Source organism: Bombina bombina, chromosome 4, assembly GCF_027579735.1.
Source record: "Bombina bombina isolate aBomBom1 chromosome 4, aBomBom1.pri, whole genome shotgun sequence".
In the NCBI taxonomy this organism is placed as follows: Eukaryota; Metazoa; Chordata; class Amphibia; order Anura; family Bombinatoridae; genus Bombina; species Bombina bombina.
Genome location: NC_069502.1, coordinates 806252741 through 806273020, shown reverse-complemented (window position 1 = coordinate 806273020; position 20280 = coordinate 806252741). Strand labels below are relative to the sequence as shown.

The 20280-nt window shown below is 40.8% G+C and overlaps 1 protein-coding gene across 1 annotated transcript in view; it reads left to right on the top strand.

Moving 5' to 3' along the window:
• LOC128657057 (uncharacterized) overlaps window positions 1-20280 on the top strand; it is a 112020-nt gene that overhangs the window by 59109 nt on the left and 32631 nt on the right. Inside the window, exon 8 of the mRNA XM_053711283.1 lies at window positions 287-394. Within this exon, the coding sequence (XP_053567258.1) occupies window positions 287-394 (108 nt within the window). The remainder of the gene's footprint in view (window positions 1-286; window positions 395-20280) is intronic.

Sequence of the window (20280 nt, the reverse complement as noted above, 5' to 3'; positions counted from 1 at the left end):
TACGTCTCATATGGGAATTCTGATTGGTTACAGTGAGGCTGTAGTTGTAGCAAGTAAAGTAACTGATTCCCAGCTGACTCCCTTTACTATATGACACAGGTTGTATTTACTGTTGTGCTGATGTCATTTCATGGGATGTTTCTTCCAGATGTGTCTGCTACTGATGTAGGCTCAGGTTTATTTAACTTAAATTACACTGTTTTTCACATTTTGTTTTAAACTAACTTTTAAAAAGATAACATGTAAAGAATCATTTATTTATTTCTATTACTGATATTTTTTTCAGATGTAAACAATGCTAAAATTGTATGTAACACGGAACAAACAGAAGATCAGTGGCTAAGTAATATGCCAGAAGCTGCAAAGCAGGAAATATGTTACAATATAAGTACAGGTGAGTGTACGTGTGTGATGTGTCTGAGGGATACAGGGTACAGGTGAGTGTACACGTGGGATGTGTCTGAGGGATACAGGGCACAGGTGAGTGTATATGTGTGATGTGTCTGAGGGATACAGGGCACAGGTGAGTGTACGTGTGTGATGTGTCTGAGGGATACAGGGCACAGGTGAGTGTACGTGTGTGATGTGTCTGAGGGATACAGGGCACAGGTGAGTGTACATGTGTGATGTGTCTGAGGGATACAGGGCACAGGTGAGTGTACATGTGTGATGTGTCTGAGGGATACAGGGCACCGGTGAGTGTACGTGTGTGATGTGTCTAAGGGATACAGGGCACAGGTGAGTGTACATGTGTGATGTGCATGAGGGATACAGGGCACAGGTGAGTGTACGTGTGATGTGTCTGAGGGATACAGGGCACAGGTGAGTGTACGTGTGATGTGTCTGAGGGATACAGGGCACAGGTGAGTGTACGTGTGTGATGTGTCTGAGGGATACAGGGCACAGGTTAGTGTACGTGTGTGATGTGTCTGAGGGATACAGGGCACAGGTGAGTGTACGTGTGTGATGTGTCTGAGGGATACAGGGCACAGGTGAGTGTACATGTGTGTGATGTGTCTGAGGGATACAGGGCACAGGTGAGTGTACGTGTGTGATGTGTCTGAGGGATACAGGGCACAGGTGAGTGTACATGTGTGATGTATCAGATGGGTACAGGTGAGTGTACATGTGTGTGATGTGTCTGAGGGATACAGGGCACAGGTGAGTGTACGTGTGTGATGTGTCTGAGGGATACAGGGCACAGGTGAGTGTACATGTGTGATGTGCCTGAGGGATACAGGGCACAGGTGAGTGTACGTGTGTGATGTGTCTGAGGGATACAGGGCACAGGTGAGTGTACATGTGTGATGTATCTGATGGGTACAGGTGAGTGTACATGTGTGATGTGTCTGAGGGATACAGGGCACAGGTGAGTGTACGTGTGTGATGTGTCTGAGAGATACAGGGTACAGGTGAGTGTACATGTGATGTGCCTGAGGGATACAGGGTACAGGTGAGTGTACGTGTTTGATGTGTCTGAGGGATACAGGGCACAGGTGAGTGTACGTGTGTGATGTGTCTGAGAGATACAGGGTACAGGTGAGTGTACGTGTTTGATGTGTCTGAGGGATACAGGGTACAGGTGAGTGTACGTGTGTGATGTGTCTGAGGGATACAGGGCACAGGTGAGTGTACGTGTGTGATGTGTCTGAGAGATACAGGGTACAGGTGAGTGTACGTGTGTGATGTGTCTGAGGGATACAGGGCACAGGTGAGTGTACGTGTGTGATGTGTCTGAGAGATACAGGGTACAGGTGAGTGTACATGTGATGTGCCTGAGGGATACAGGGTACAGGTGAGTGTACATGTTTGATGTGTCTGAGGGATACAGGGCACATGTGAGTGTATGTGTGTGATGTGTCTGAGGGATACAGGGCACAGGTAAGTGTACGTGTGTGATGTGTCTGAGGGATACAGGGCACAGGTGAGTGTACGTGTGTGATGTGCATGAGGGATACAGGGCAAAGGTGAGTGTACGTGTGTGATGTGCATGAGGGATACAGGGCACAGGTGAGTGTACGTGTGTGATGTGCATGAGGGATACAGGGCACAGGTGAGTGTACGTGTGTGATGTGTCTGAGGGATATAGGGCACAGGTGAGTGTACGTGTGTGATGTGCATGAGGGATACAGGGCACAGGTGAGTGTACATGAGTTATGTGTCTGAGAGATACAGGGCACAGGTGAGTGTACGTGTGTGATGTGTCTGAGGGATACAGGGCACAGGTGAGTGTACGTGTGTGATGTGTCTGAGAGATACAGGGTACAGGTGAGTGTACATGTGTGATGTGTCTGAGAGATACAGGGTACAGGTGAGTGTACATATGTGATGTGTCTGAGAGACACAGGGCCCAGGTGAGTGCACATGTGTGACGTGTCTGACCATTGAACTCCCAGTAAAGTAACCTACAATTTTGTCATAGAAGTGTGCATACATAACTTGCTTTATAAACACATTTTCTTTCATGTAATTAGCAAGAGTCCATGAGCTAGTGACGTATGGGATATACATTCCTACCAGGAGGGGCAAAGTTTCCCAAACCTCAAAATGCCTATAAATACACCCCTCACCACACCCACAATTCAGTTTTACAAACTTTGCCTCCGATGGAGGGTGTGAAGTAAGTTTGTGCTAGATTCTACGTTGATATGCGCTCCGCAGCAAGTTGGAGCCCGGTTTTCCTCTCAGCGTGCAGTGAATGTCAGAGGGATGTGAGGAGAGTATTGCCTATTTGAATGCAGTGATCTCCTTCTACGGGGTCTATTTCATAGGTTCTCTGTTATCGGTCGTAGAGATTCATCTCTTACCTCCCTTTTCCCGATCGACGATATACTCTTATATATACCATTACCTCTGCTGATTCTCGTTTCAGTACTGGTTTGGCTTTCTACAAACATGTAATGAGTGTCCTGGGGTAAGTAAATCTTATTTTCTGTGACACTCTAAGCTATGGTTGGGCACTTTGTTTATAAAGTTCTAAATATATGTATTCAAACATTTATTTGCCTTGACTCAGAATGTTCAACTTTCCTTATTTTCAGACAGTCAGTTTCATATTTGGGATAATGCATTTGATTTAATCATTTTTTCTTACCTTCAAAAATTTGACTCTTCCCTGTGGGCTGTTAGGCTCACGGGGGCTGAAAATGCTTCATTTTATTGCGTCATTCTTGGCGCGGACTTTTTTGGCGCAAAAAAATCGTTTCCGTTTCCGGCGTCATACGTGTCGCCGGAAGTTGCGTAATTTTTTGACGTTATTTTGCGCCAAAAATGTCGGCGTTCCGGATGTGGCGTCATTTTGGCTCCAAAAAGCATTTAGGCGCCAAATAATGTGGGCGTCTTATTGGCGCGAAAAGTATGGGCGTCGCTTTTGTCTCCACATTATTTAAGTCTCATTTTTCATTGCTTCTGGTTGCTAGAAGCTTGTTCTTTGGCATTTTTTCCCATTCCTGAAACTGTCATTTAAGGAATTTGATCAATTTTGCTTTATATATATGTTGTTTTTTCTCTTACATATTGCAAGATGTCTCACGTTGCATCTGAGTCAGAAGATACTACAGAAAAATCGCTGTCTAGTGCTGGATCTACCAAAGCTAAGTGTATCTGCTGTAAACTTTTGGTAGCTATTCCTCCAGCTGTTGTTTGTATTGATTGTCATGACAAACTTGTTAAAGCAGATAATATTTCCTTTAGTAAAGTACCATTGCCTGTTGCAGTTCCTTCAACATCTAAGGTGCAGAATGTTCCTGATAATATAAGAGATTTTGTTTCTGAATCCATAAAGAAGGCTATGTCTGTTATTTCTCCTTCTAGTAAACGTAAAAAATCTTTTAAAACTTCTCTCCCTACAGATGAATTTTTAAATGAACATCATCATTCTGATTCTGATGACTCTTCTGGTTCAGAGGATTCTGTCTCAGAGGTTGATGCTGATAAATCTTCATATTTATTTAAAATGGAATTTATTCGTTCTTTACTTAAAGAAGTACTAATTGCTTTAGAAATAGAGGATTCTGGTCCTCTTGATACTAATTCTAAACGTTTAGATAAGGTATTTAAAGCTCCTGTGGTTATTCCAGAAGTTTTTCCTGTTCCTAATGCTATTTCTGCAGTAATTTCCAAAGAATGGGATAAATTGGGTAATTCATTTACTCCTTCTAAACGTTTTACGCGATTATATCCTGTGCCGTCTGACAGATTAGAATTTTGGGACAAAATCCCTAAAGTTGATGGGGCTATTTCTACCCTTGCTAAACGTACTACTATTCCTACGTCAGATGGTACTTCGTTTAAGGATCCTTTAGATAGGAAAATTGAATCCTTTCTAAGAAAAGCTTATCTGTGTTCAGGTAATCTTCTTAGACCTGCTATATCTTTGGCTGATGTTGCTGCAGCTTCAACTTTCTGGTTGGAAACTTTAGCGCAACAAGTAACACATCATGATTCTCATGATATTATTATTCTTCTACAGCATGCTAATAATTTTATCTGTGATGCCATTTTTGATATTATCAGAGTTGATGTCAGGTTTATGTCTCTAGCTATTTTAGCTAGAAGAGCTTTATGGCTTAAAACTTGGAATGCTGATATGGCTTCTAAATCAACTTTACTTTCCATTTCTTTCCAGGGTAACAAATTATTTGGTTCTCAGTTGGATTCCATTATTTCAACTGTTACTGGTGGGAAAGGAACTTTTTTACCACAGGATAAAAAATCTAAAGGTAAAAGCAGGGCTAATAATCGTTTTCGTTCCTTTCGTTTCAACAAAGAACAAAAGCCTGATCCTTCATCCTCAGGAGCAGTTTCAGTTTGGAAACCATCTCCAGTCTGGAATAAATCCAAGCCAGCTAGAAAGGCAAAGCCTGCTTCTAAGTCCACATGAAGGTGCGGCCCTCATTCCAGCTCAGCTGGTAGGGGGCAGGTTACGTTTTTTCAAGGAAATTTGGATCAATTCTGTTCACAATCTTTGGATTCAGAGCATTGTTTCAGAAGGGTACAGAATTGGTTTCAAGATGAGACCTCCTGCAAAGAGATTTTTTCTTTCCTGTGTCCCAGTAAATCCAGTAAAAGCTCAAGCATTTCTGAAATGTGTTTCAGATCTAGAGTTAACTGGAGTAATTATGCCAGTTCCAGTTCCGGAACAGGGGATGGGGTTTTATTTAAATCTCTTCATTGTACCAAAGAAGGAGAATTCCTTCAGACCAGTTCTGGATCTAAAAATATTGAATCGTTATGTAAGAATACCAACGTTCAAGATGGTAACTGTAAGGACTATCTTGCCTTTTGTTCAGCAAGGGAATTATATGTCCACAATAGATTTACAGGATGCATATCTGCATATTCCGATTCATCCAGATCATTATCAGTTCCTGAAATTCTCTTTTCTGGACAAGCATTACCAGTTTGTGGCTCTGCCGTTTGGCCTAGCTACAGCTCCAAGAATTTTTACAAAGGTTCTCGGTGCCCTTCTGTCTGTAATCAGAGAACAGGGTATTGTGGTATTTCCTTATTTGGACGATATCTTGGTACTTGCTCAGTCTTTACATTTAGCAGAATCTCATACGAATCGACTTGTGTTGTTTCTTCAAGATCATGGTTGGAGGATCAATTTACCAAAAAGTTCTTTGATTCCTCAGACAAGGGTAACCTTTCTGGGTTTCCAGATGGATTCAGTGTCCATGACTCTGTCTTTAACAGACAAGAGACGTCTAAAATTGATTGCAGCTTGTCGAAACCTTCAGTCACAATCATTCCCTTCGGTAGCCTTATGCATGGAAATTCTAGGTCTTATGACTGCTGCATCGGACGCGATCCCCTTTGCTCGTTTTCACATGCGACCTCTTCAGCTCTGTATGCTGAAGCAATGGTGCAAGGATTACACTAAGATATCTCAATTAATATCTTTAAAACCGATTGTTCGACACTCTCTAACATGGTGGACAGATCACCATCGTTTAATTCAGGGGGCTTCTTTTGTGCTTCCGACCTGGACTGTAATTTCAACAGATGCAAGTCTCACAGGTTGGGGAGCTTTGTGGGGATCTCTGACGGCACAAGGAGTTTGGGAATCTCAGGAGGTGAGATTACCGATCAATATTTTGGAACTCCGTGCAATTTTCAGAGCTCTTCAGTTTTGGCCTCTTCTGAAGAGAGAATCGTTCATTTGTTTTCAAACAGACAATGTCACAACTGTGGCATACATCAATCATCAAGGAGGGACTCACAGTCCTCTGGCTATGAAAGAAGTATCTCGAATTTTGGTTTGGGCGGAATCCAGCTCCTGTCTAATCTCTGCGGTTCATATCCCAGGTATAGACAATTGGGAAGCGGATTATCTCAGTCGCCAAACGTTGCATCCGGGCGAATGGTCTCTTCACCCAGAGGTATTTCTTCAGATTGTTCAAATGTGGGAACTTCCAGAAATAGATCTGATGGCGTCCCATCTAAACAAGAAACTTCCCAGGTATCTGTCCAGATTCCGGGATCCTCAGGCGGAGGCAGTGGATGCATTATCACTTCCTTGGAAGTATCATCCTGCCTATATCTTTCCGCCTCTAGTTCTTCTTCCAAGAGTAATCTCCAAGATTCTGAAGGAATGCTCGTTTGTTCTGCTGGTAGCTCCGGCATGGCCTCACAGGTTTTGGTATGCGGATCTTGTCCGGATGGCCTCTTGCCAACCGTGGTCTCTTCCGTTAAGACCAGACCTTCTGTCGCAAGGTCCTTTTTTCCATCAGGATCTGAAATCCTTAAATTTAAAGGTATGGAGATTGAACGCTTGATTCTTGGTCAAAGAGGATTCTCTGACTCTGTGATTAATACTATGTTACAGGCTCGTAAATCTGTATCTCGAGAGATATATTATAGAGTCTGGAAGACTTATATTTCTTGGTGTCTTTCTCATCATTTTTCTTGGCATTCTTTTAGAATACCGAGAATTTTACAGTTTCTTCAGGATGGTTTAGATAAGGGTTTGTCCGCAAGTTCTTTGAAAGGACAAATCTCTGCTCTTTCTGTTCTTTTTCACAGAAAGATTGCTATTCTTCCTGATCTTCATTGTTTTGTACAAGCTTTGGTTCGTATAAAACCTGTTATTAAGTCAATTTCTCCTCCTTGGAGTTTGAATTTGGTTCTGGGAGCTCTTCAAGCTCCTCCGTTTGAACCTATGCATTCATTGGACATTAAATTACTTTCTTGGAAAGTTTTGTTCCTTTTGGCCATCTCTTCTGCCAGAAGAGTTTCTGAATTATCTGCTCTTTCTTGTGAGTCTCCTTTTCTGATTTTTCATCAGGATAAGGCGGTGTTGCGAACTTCTTTTGAATTTTTACCTAAAGTTGTGAATTCCAACAACATTAGTAGAGAAATTGTGGTTCCTTCATTATGTCCTAATCCTAAGAATTCTAAGGAGAAATCGTTGCATTCTTTGGATGTTGTTAGAGCTTTGAAATATTATGTTGAAGCTACGAAATCTTTCCGAAAGACTTCTAGTCTATTTGTTATCTTTTCCGGTTCTAGAAAAGGCCAGAAAGCTTCTGCCATTTCTTTGGCATCTTGGTTGAAATCTTTAATTCATCTTGCCTATGTTGAGTCGGGTAAAACTCCGCCTCAAAGAATTACAGCTCATTCTACTAGGTCAGTTTCTACTTCCTGGGCGTTTAGGAATGAAGCTTCGGTTGACCAGATTTGCAAAGCAGCAACTTGGTCCTCTTTGCATACTTTTACTAAATTCTACCATTTTGATGTATTTTCTTCTTCTGAAGCAGTTTTTGGTAGAAAAGTACTTCAGGCAGCGGTTTCAGTTTGAATCTTCTGCTTATGTTTTTCGTTAAACTTTATTTTTGGGTGTGGATTATTTTCAGCAGGAATTGGCTGTCTTTATTTTATCCCTCCCTCTCTAGTGACTCTTGTGTGGAAAGATCCACATCTTGGGTAGTCATTATCCCATACGTCACTAGCTCATGGACTCTTGCTAATTACATGAAAGAAAACATAATTTATGTAAGAACTTACCTGATAAATTCATTTCTTTCATATTAGCAAGAGTCCATGAGGCCCGCCCTTTTTTTTGTGGTGGTTATGATTTTTGTATAAAGCACAATTATTCCAATTCCTTATTTTATATGCTTTCGCACTTTTTTATCACCCCACTTCTTGGCTATTCGTTAAACTGATTTGTGGGTGTGGTGAGGGGTGTATTTATAGGCATTTTGAGGTTTGGGAAACTTTGCCCCTCCTGGTAGGAATGTATATCCCATACGTCACAAGCTCATGGACTCTTGCTAATATGAAAGAAATGAATTTATCAGGTAAGTTCTTACATAAATTATGTTTTTCTAAGAAATACCTTATGTGTCTGCTGCACCTCTATGGACGAGTTTACACCGTGCACCAGCAGTGATTCTGTGACATTTGTTTGCTGTGTGCTATAGATCATTAGCAAGACCTAAGTTACCATATCGCACCGCAATGCAGAGGGTACGTGTGCCTTAGCAGTAAAGTTAAAAATGCTCGATTTCTGAAATAGTTTCTGAATAGCATTGTTTTATCCTTTTTATATATTTATAATCCATGTTCTGATTTTAATTTACTTTCTAAATAATACATGATTTCCTGAGACTGGTGTACAGTCCTTTGGGAAATCAAGGGTTAAGTCATCATGTAGCCACAAATTACTGACTTATGGATTTTTGGGCTGCCTCGTTGTTTTGTAAAAATTTCTCAGCCTTACAATCACCATATAGATAAAGACACTCATAGATAGACAGATATCTAACATTTACTTACATTTTAGTGCAACAAATGGACATCCATTTTATTTTAAAATTAGATTCTTAAAAAAGATTAAAAGTAATAACTGTCTGAAACCTCATACCTTGCTTCATTTCGTGCACACAAGCAATAGTTATAAAATGTAGTTTTCTGACTGAAGTAATTTTATTACATTATAATACTTTTGATAATATTTGATAACATAGTTAATTTCTAGATATTCAATAAATATTTATTGCATATTTTCACTAATATAGTTTATTTTACATATTATTCTAAAAAATACAACTGAATGCTTTGTGTACAGAAGCAATAAGCCTCATGTTGTATATTAAACAAACTTAACCCTCTTTCCTGTGGTGTAAATGCTCTGGACCAGTCACTCAGGAGAGAGAGTTACTTAGCAGCAATAAAACCTTAATAACAATCAAAATGGATGAATAATCATAACCATTGTAATATGAAAAGTTTTTTTTTTTTTACTTGTTTCATTCTTTGCGAGCCTTTAAGCTTGATGATCCTGAAATGCCCTGATAAAAGGGCCGGGCAACAGTGCTATATTAGCCGGCCCCATGACCAATACGCAATTTTATAGTATGTAAAATATAGTCATTTTTCAGTGCGCATGTGCAATCTGAATGATGGTGTGCGCGTGATGCCGTGTCTAGTTATTTTAGGGGCTGCTACAAGGTCACTGCATGTGTCCATAAACAACATATCACAACTGTGTTGACACTCTCCGCCTTTATTAGGTTGTATATTAAAGTGCCCTTATAACGATCTGTTTGTGTACAACACTGTGAATGAGTAAAGTATATGGAAGTACCTTCAATATTTATTGCCTTGAGCTAAACGCTCCTGTTTCTTCATATCTCCTGCACTGTTGATGTTCACCCCGTGTCTGGTTCCACATCACATGACCAGAACTTACTATTTCCCAAACGCAGATCCATAAATAAATAAAGTCTACAGAGCAGCACCAACATTTAGATTTTGCAAACACTGTGGACAATTATTGCACGCTGGAACAAAACTGTTACATTTTAGCATAATTCTCCCTGGGTAGTGAGCATATAATGACTACGGTACTCGCTACAAAACAGAAATTATTGTATCTGAACTTCTCACCTCTGTATTTGTGCATTCAGCATCTGTATTTCTACTGTCAAGCAGGCTGTGAGAATCTGTTTTGTAGCAAGTACCTTAGCCATCATATGCTCACTACCTAGTCTTGTGTATCATGTTTCTGGTATCAAGCAGGCTGTGAGAATTTGTTTTGTAGCAAGTACCTTAGCCATCATATGCTCACTACCTAGTCTTGTGTATCATGTTTCTGCTGTCAAGCAGGCTTTGAGAATCTGTTTTGTAGCAAGTACCTTAGCCATCATATGCTCACTACCTAGTCTTGTGTATCATGTTTCTGCTGTCAAGCAGGCTTTGAGAATCTGTTTTGTAGCAAGTACCTTAGCCATCATATGCTCACTACCTAGTCTTGTGTATCATGTCTCTGCTGTCAAGCAGACTGTGAGAATCTGTTTTGTAGCAAGTACCTTAGCCATCATATGCTCACTACCTAGTCTTGTGTATCATGTTTCTGCTGTCAAGCAGGCTGTGAGAATTTCTGTTTTGTAGCAAGTACCTTAGCCATCATATGCTCACTACCTAGTGTTGTGTATCATGTTTCTGGTGTCAAGCAGGCTGTGAGAATCTGTTTTGTAGCAAGTACCATAGCCATCATATGCTCACTACCTAGTCTTGTGTATCATGTTTCTGCTGTCAAGCAGGCTGTGAGTATCTGTTTTGCAGCAAGTACCTTAGCCATCATATGCTCACTACCTAGTCTTGTGTATCATGTTTCCTCTGTAAAGCAGGCTGTGAGAATTTTAGCTGCAGTAATTAATCTCCCAGTCAGGGCCGTCTTTAACACAGGGCAAAAGGGGCAGCTGCCCAGGGCCCAGTCTTTGTTGAGGGGCCTAAGTGTCCTAAAAAAAATGGTGGACATACACAGTCAGTCCTAATACTGTCACAGTCAAAAGTTATCTGCTTATATTTATTGGTGAGAAACTGTGCCAGACTGTGCCGGTGCCATGTGCTGTTTTAGATGTGCACTGTGCAGCACTGAATGCTAAGCCCTAACTCGGCATCCAGCCAATCCCACTGTATCATAAAAGGTCCTGCTGAGGTTATCACTGTTACCAGGTAACTGCTCTGGTGGTGGGATTGTTCCTGGGTAGGGCTGACTGTAGGCGCATGCAGCTGAAATCTGGAGTGGCAGGCACGTGAGGATTTGAGCAGTGTGTGCAGCTGCACACACTGCTCTCTTCAGTCTTGAGGCTGTGTGACTCTGCTCACACTGTATCCATGCAGCCTTGGGCAGACAGCATCCAGTCTGCTGGTCCCCTTAGCCCTGCTCTTACTGCTGTGGCCCTAAGATCAACTAACTGATGTTTGTTAGGGGAACAGTGCTTTGTAGAAAGGTGTCAGTGGGATGAATAAGTGAGTGCACACACACACCCCTCCCACATGCAGCATTGTCTAGTGCAGGGTGAGAGGGAACATGAATAGAAGTAGACAAATGGCTTGCACTCGCTGGACTTTTAAATTTCGTGCCTTTATTTGTGACGTTTCGGGGACCGTATCCCCTTCCTCAGACAAGGAAACACAGTGAATTACATTCATTTATAGAGACAAACACCAATGAAGCAAACCAAACTCCACTCAAAAAACCGCCAAGTGATTATGGAAACCACAGTAAACAGCATGATTACACACCCACAAGGCTCATCCAATAGAAAAGCCAGAAACATAGGGGCATATTTATCAAGGTCTGGCGGACCTGATCCGACAGTGCGGATCAGGTCCGCCAGACCTCGCTGAATATGGCGAGCAATATGCTCGCCGTATTCAGCATTGCACCAGCAGCTCACAAGAGCTGCTGATGCAACGCCGCCCCCTGCAGACTCACGGCCAATGGGCCGCCAGCAGGGGGGTGTCAATCAACCCGATCGTGAACTCGATCGGGTTGTATTGTGGCGATGTGTGTCCGCCTACTCAGAGCAGGCGGACAGGTTATGAAGCAGCGGTCTTTGTGACCGCTGCTTCATAACTGCTGTTTCTGGCGAGTCTGAAGACTCGCCTGAAACAGGGGCCATCAAGCTCCTTACGGAGCTTGTTAAATAGAGGCCATAGTGTCAACTACCAAAAGAGAAAAAGGAGATAAAAAGTAGATAATGTGGACAACAATGATTATAATGTTAGTAAGGAAATGTATATGTACACATAATGTATTAATTTAAAGGCTTGTGCTTTCGCATCAAATTCACCTCTAGCAACAAAACCTTCCGTTAAATCCTCACACTCAAACATAGAGACAAAGTGCCTGCATAGCTAAATACATTGTAAAAGTATATATATATATATATATATATATATATATATATTTATATATATATATACTTATTAGTACTTTTTTTTTTTTTTTTTTTTAAATGATTAGCCTGCTGGACTAATAATTTAAAAAAAATTATAAAATAAATTGATTTAGTTGTTTTTTGGGATGTTGGGGTGGAGAGCGAAATTGCATGGGGGGGGGGGGGCAAGAAAATGTTTGCCCAGGGTCAAGTTAATATTAAAGATGGCCCTGCTCCCAGTCTAGCGGTTTTATTACACAGCCTGTCCCAGTCTCATATATTCTATAGAGAGGATTTGTGCAGTCAACGTTCTAATCTTTATTACGCATAGGAATTTTTCAAGGTTGTAAAGGGAATTTATGATCACTGTTACACAGCAGGCTTTGCAGGATATACAATGCAGCCACTGTTTTTCAGCAGGTTCGACAGCAGTACAAAGTTGTCATCCAGCCCCCCTCTATTGTCCCCCCTCCAAGCGTTGCAGATTGAGAAATATAATGTAAGCACAGGTCATCAGGCACAGCTCATCCAATGCACATTTTCAACACCGCTCCAAACTTTGATTACCATAAATCATGCTTCATCTGTCAGCGCTAAGTAAGCTTGTTACAATAGCTCTGACATAAGAGGGAATAACAAGCTTGAGGGGCGGCGCATGTGCAATGCGCTAAAGGGAGTAATAAGACTGGCCACACATCCAGAAAATATTCTAAGGGGCTTAGGTAATGTACTTTGTAAACAGACATTAAAAAATATTTATAAATACAGACAATGATTTACACAGAAAGTTCAGCACTACCATACTTAACGTCCTGCTATTTATGTTTAAAAATGTATTACTTTTTGGGTGAACTGTCCCTTTAAGTTAACTGTGGGAGTTTAATGTTGTTTTGATTATTTGGCAAGAGTTAATATCCTTTATGGTTTTACCACTATTGGGGTCTCTTTGAAGGAACAATGTACTGTAAAATTGTTTTCCCTTTAATGTGTTCCCAATTACATATTATAGGGGCAGCTGAGTGTAAAGTGTATGGAAACCTGTTCATTTAGTTTTTTATATATGAAATAGCTATTTTTGCTGATTGAAACCTCAAACTATTTTTCTCAAGAGCAAACTTACAGTATATAAATGGACTAAGCCTGCAAAAAATAACAGACCCTTATAATCTTATATTTCTATCTATACATTAATGCTTCCTTATCTATCTATACATTAATGCTTCCTTATCTATCTGTCTGGCCAGAGACAGAAATTGAAAAGGACAATGTTGTTGCATATCTCTTTCATACCCTACTGGGAACTTTATTGCTGCTTGCTGACTCTTGTTTACTTACGCCTAGATTTAGTGTTTTGCGGCCAAAGGGGTGTGTTAGCTACGCGTGCTTTTTTCTGGCCGCACCTTTTAAATACCGCTGGTATTTAGAGTTCACAGAATGGCTGCGTTAGGCTCCAAAAAAGGAGCGTAGAGCATATTTAACGCAACTTCAACTCTCGATACCAGCAGTGATTACGGACGCGGCCAGCTTAAAAAACGTGCTCGTGCACGATTCCCCCATAGAAAACAATGGGGCAGTTTGAGCTGAAAAAAAACCTAACACCTGCAAAAAAGCCGCGTTCAGCTCCTAACACAGCCCCATTGTTTGCTATGGGGAAACACTTCCTACGTCTGCACCTAACACTCTAACATGTACCCGAGTCTAAACACCCCTAACCTTGCACTTATTAACCCCTATTCTGCCGCCCCCGCTATCGCTGACCCCTGCATATTTTGTTTAACCCCTAATCTGCCGCTTCGTAAACCGCCGCTACTTACATTATCCCTATGTACCCCTAATCTGCTGCCCCTAACACCGCCGACCCCTATATTATATTTATTAACCCCTAATCTGCCCCCCACAACGTCGCCTCCACCTGCCTACACTTATTAACCCCTAATCTGCCGAGCGGACCGCACCGCTATTATAATAAAGTTATTAACCCCTAATCCGCCTCACTCCCGCCTCAATAACCCTATAATAAATAGTATTAACCCCTAATCTGCCCTCCCTAACATCGCCGACACCTAACTTCAAACATTAACCCCTAATCTGCCGACTGGAGCTCACTGCTATTCTAATAAATGTATTAACCCCTAAAGCTAAGTCTAACCCTAACACTAACACCCCCCTAAGTTAAATATAATTTAAATCTAATGAAATAAATTAACTCTTATTAAATAAATTATTCCTATTTAAAGCTAAATACTTACCTGTAAAATAAATCCTAATATAGCTACAATATAAATTATAATTATATTATAGCTATTTTAGGATTTATATTTATTTTACAGGTAACTTTGTATTTATTTTAACCAGGTACAATAGCTATTAAATAGCTAAGAACTATTTAATAGCTAAAATAGTTAAAATAATTACAAATTTACCTGTAAAATAAATCCTAACCTAAGTTACAATTAAACCTAACACTACACTATCAATAAATGAATTAAATACAATACCTACAAATAACTACAATTAAATAAACTAACTAAAGTACAAAAAATAAAAAAGAACTAAGTTACAAAAAATAAAAAAATATTTACAAACATTAGAAAAATATTACAACAATTTTAAACTAATTACACCTACTCTAAGCCCCCTAATAAAATAACAAAGCCCCCCAAAATAAAAAAAATGCCCTACCCTATTCTAAATTACAAAAGTTCAAAGCTCTTTTACCTTACCAGCCCTGAACAGGGCCCTTTGCGGGGCATGCCCCAAAGAATTCAGCTCTTTTGCCTGTAAAAAAACCACATACAATACCCCCCCCAACATTACAACCCACCACCCACATACCCCTAATCTAACCCAAACCCCCTTAAATAAACCTAACACTAAGCCCCTGAAGATCTTCCTACCTTATCTTCACCTCACCGGGTATCACCGATCGGTCCTGGCTCCAAAATCTTCATCCAACCCAAGCGGGGGCTGGCGATCCATAATCCTGCGGCTGAAGAGGTCCAGAAGAGGCTCCAAAGTCTTCATCCTATCCGGGAAGAAGAGGCGATCCAGACCGGCAACCATCTTGATCCAAGCGGCATCTTCTATCTTCATCCGATGAGGAACGGCTCCATCGTGAAGCCCTCCAGCGCGGACCAATCTTCTTCCGACGACGTCCAACTGAAGAATGACGGTTCCTTTAAGGGACGTCATCCAAGATGACGTCCCTCGAATTCTGATTGGCTGATAGGATTCTATCAGCCAATCGGAATTAAGGTAGGAACAGCCAATAGAATGCGAGCTCAATCTGATTGGCTGATCGGATCAGCCAATCGGATTGAACTTGATTCTGATTGGCTGATTCCATCAGCCAATCAGAATTTTCCTACCTTAATTCCGATTGGCTGATAGAATCCTATCAGCCAATCAGAATTCGAGGGACGCCATCTTGGATGACGTCCCTTAAAGGAACCGTCATTCTTCAGTTGGACGTCGTCGGAAGAAGATTGGTCCACGCTGGAGGTCTTCACGATGGAGCCGTTCCTCATCGGATGAAGATAGAAGATGCCGCTTGGATCAAGATGGTTGCCGGTCTGGATCGCCTCTTCTTCCTGGATAGGATGAAGACTTTGGAGCCTCTTCTGGACCTCTTTAGCCGCAGGATTATGGATCGCCAGCCCCCGCTTGGGTTGGATGAAGATTTTGGAGCCAGGACCGATCGGTGAAGATAAGGTAGGAAGATCTTCAGGGGCTTAGTGTTAGGTTTATTTAAGGGGGGTTTGGGTTAGATTAGGGGTATGTGGGTGGTGGGTTGTAATGTTGGGGGGGGGTATTGTATGTGTTTTTTTACAGGCAAAAGAGCTGAATTTCTTGGGGCATGCCCCGCAAAGGGCCCTGTTCAGGGCTGGTAAGGTAAAAGAGCTTTGAACTTTTTTAATTTAGAATAGGGTAGGGCATTTCTTTCATGTAATTAACAAGAGTCCATGAGCTAGTGACGTATGGGATATACATTCCTACCAGGAGGGGCAAAGTTTCCCAAACCTTAAAATGCCTATAAATACACCCCTCACCACACCCACAAATCAGTTTTACAAACTTTGCCTCCAAGGGAGGTGGTGAAGTAAGTTTGTGCTAGATTCTACGTTGATATGCGCTCCGCAGCAAGTTGGAGCCCGGTTTTCCTCTCAGCGTGCAGTGAATGTCAGAGGGATGTGAAGAGAGTATTGCCTATTGAATGCAGTGATCTCCTTCTACGGGGTCTATTTCATAAGGTTCTCTGTTATCGGTCGTAGAGATTCATCTCTTACCTCCCTTTTCAGATCGACGATATACTCTTATATTTACCATTTCCTCTACTGATTCTCGTTTCAGTACTGGTTTGGCTTTCTACAAACATGTAGATGAGTGTCCTGGGGTAAGTAAGTCTTATTTTCTGTGACACTCTAAGCTATGGTTGGGCACTTTATTTATAAAGTTCTAAATATATGTATTCAAACATTTATTTGCCTTGACTCAGAATGTTCAACTTTCCTTATTTCCAGACAGTCAGTTTCATATTTGGGATTATGCATTGAATTATCATATTTTTTCTTACCTCAAAAATTTGACTTTTTTCCCTGTGGGCTGTTAGGCTCGCGGGGGCTGAAAATGCTTCATTTTATTGCGTCATTCTTGGCGCGGACTTTTTTGGCGCAAAAAATTCTTTTCCGTTTCCGGCGTCATACGTGTCGCCGGAAGTTGCGTCATTTTTTGACGTTATTTTGCGTCAAAAATGTCGGCGTTCCGGATGTGGCGTCATTTTTGGCGCCAAAAGCATTTAGGCGCCAAATAATGTGGGCGTCTTTTTTGGCGCTAAAAAATATGGGCGTCATTTTTGTCTCCACATTATTTAAGTCTCATTATTTATTGCTTCTGGTTGCTAGAAGCTTGTTCACTGGCATTTTTTTCCCATTCCTGAAACTGTCATTTAAGGAATTTGATCAATTTTGCTTTATATGTTGTTTTTTTTCTTTTACATATTGCAAGATGTTCCACGTTGCAACTGAGTCAGAAGATACTACAGGAAAATCACTGCACAGTGCTGGAGCTACCAAGCTAAGTCTGCTATAAACTTTTGGTATCTGTTTTCTCCAAGCTGTTATTTGTATTGCATGTCATGTCAAACTTATTAATGCAGATAAAATTTCCTTTAGTACTGTTACATTACCTGTTGCTGTCCGTCAACATCTAATTTTCAGAGTGTTCCTGATAACATAAGAGATTTTATTTTTTAAATCCATTAAGAAGGCTATGTCTGTTATTTCTCCTTCTAGTATACATAAAAGTCTTTTAAAACTTCTCTTTTTTTCAGATGAATTTTTAAATGAACATCATCATTCTGATACTGATAATGGTTCTTCTGGTTCAGAGGTTTCTGTCTCAGAGGTTGATGCTGATAAATCTTTGTATTTGTTCAAGATGGAATTTATTCGTTCTTTACTTAAAGAAGTGTTATTTGCATTAGAAATAGAGGATTCTGGTCCTCTTGATACTAAATGTAAACGTTTAAATAAGGTTTTTAAATCTCCTGTAGTTATTCCAGAAGTATTTTATCTCCCTGATGCTATTTCTGAAGTAATTTCCAGGGAATGGAATAATTTGGGTAATTTATTTACTCCTTCTAGACGTTTAAGCAAATTATATCCTGTGCCATCTGACAGATTAGAGTTTTTTGGGACAAAAATCCCTAAGGTTATGGGGCTGTCTCTACTCCTGCTAATGTACTACTATTCCTATGGCAGATAGTACTTCATTTAAGGATCCTTTAGATAGGAAAATTGAATCTTTTCTAAGAAAAGCTTACTTATGTTCAGGTAATCTTCTTAGACCTGCTATATTTTTATATATATGCTGCAGCTTCAACTTTTTGGTTAGAAGCTTTAGCGCAACAAGTAACAGATCATAATTTTATAGCATTATTATTATTCTATAACATGCTAATAATTTTATTGGTGATACCATCTTTTGATATCATTAGAATTGATGTCAGGTATATGTCTCTAGCTATTTTAGCTAGAAAAGCTTTATGGATTAAACTTGGAATACTGACATGTCTTCTAAGTCAACTTTGCTTTCCCTTTCTTTCCAGGGTAAATAATCATTTCGTTCCTTTCCTCACAACAAGGAACAAAAGCCTGATCCTTCATCCTCAGGAGCGGTATCAGTTTGGAAACTATTTCCAGTTTGGAATATATCCAAGCCTTATAGAAACCTATAGCCAGCTCCTAAGTACCTATGAAGGTGCGGCCCTTTTTCCAGCTCAGCTGGTATGGGGCAGATTACGTTTTCTTCAAAGAAATTTGGATCAATTCCGTTCTTAATCTCTGGTTTCAGAAACATTGTTTCAGAAAGGTACAGAATTGGCTTCAAGTTAAGGCCTCCTGCTAAGAGATTCTTTTCTTTCCCGTGTCCCAGTTGACACAGCAAGGCTCAGCATTTCTGAAATGTGTTTCAGATCTAGAGTTGGCTGGAGTATTTATGCCAGTTCCAGTTCTGGAACAGGGGCTGGGGTTTTATTTTATCTCTTCATTGTACCAAAGAAGGTCAATTCCTTCAGACCAGTTCTGGATCTATCATTATTGAATCGTTATGTTAGGATACCAACATTCAAGATGGTTACTGTAGGACTATCCTGCCTTTTGTTTAGCAAGGGCATTATATGTCTACAATAGATTTACAGGATGTGTATCTGCATATTCCGATTCATCCAGATCACTTTTAGTGTCTGAGATTCTCTTTTTAGACAAGCATTACCAGTTTTGTGGCTCTACTGTTTGGCCTAGCCTCAGTTCCAAGAATTTTTTTCAAAGGTTCTCGGTGCCCTTCTTTCTGTAATCAGAGAATAGGGTTTTGGTATTTCCTTATTTGGACGATATCTTGGTACTTGCTCAGTCTTCTCATTTTCGAAGAATCTCATACGAATCGACTTGTGTTGTTTCTTCAAGTTCATGGTTGGAGGATCAATTTACCAATCAGTTCATTGATTCCTCAGACAAGGGTAACCTTTTTAGGTTTCTAGATAAATTCAGTGTCTATGACTCTGTCCTTGTCAGACAAGAGAAGTTTAACATTGATATCAGCTTGTCAAAACCTTCAGTCACAATCATTCCCTTTGGTAGCCTTATGCATGGAAATGTTGGGTCTTAGGACTGCCGCATCAGATGCGATCTCCTTTGCTCGTTTTCACATGCGACCTCTTCAGCTCTGTATGCTGAACCAATGGTGCAGGGATTACTCAAAGATATCTCAATTAATATCTTTAAACCGATTTTACGACACTCTCTGACATGGTGGACAGATCACCATCGTTTAGTTCAGGGGGCTTCTTTGTTCTTCCGACCTGGACTATAATCTCAACAGATACAAGTCTTACAGGTTGGGGAGCTGTGTGGGGGTATCTGACGGCACAAGGGGTTTGGGAATCTCAGGAGGTTAGATTTCCGATCAATATTTTGGAACTCCGTGCAATTTTCAGAGCTCTTCAGTCTTGGCCTCTTCTGAGGAGAGAGTTGTTCATTGTTTTCAGATAAGACAATGTCACAACTGTGGCATACATCAATCATCAAGGAGGGACTCACAGTCCTCTGGCTATGAAAGAAGTATCTCGAATTTTGGTTTGGGCGGAATCCAGCTCCTGTCTAATCTCTGCGGTTTATATCCCAGGTATGGACAATTGGAAAGCGGATTATCTCAGTCGCCAAACGTTGCATCCGGGCGAATGGTCTCTTCACCCAGAGGTATTTCTTCAGATTGTTCAAATGTGGGAACTTCCAGAAATAGATCTGATGGCTTCTCATCTAAACAAGAAACTTCCCAGGTATCTGTCCAGATCCCGGGATCCTCAGGCGGAGGCAGTGGATGCATTTTCACTTCCTTGGAAGTATCATCCTGCCTATATCTTTCCGCCTCTAGTTCTTCTTCCAAGAGTAATCTCCAAGATTCTGAAGGAATGCTCGTTTGTTCTGCTGGTAGCTCCGGCATGGCCTCACAGGTTTTGGTATGCGGATCTTGTCCGGATGGCCTCTTGCCAACCGTGGACTCTTCCGTTAAGACCAGACCTTTTGTCTCAAGGTCCTTTTTTCCATCA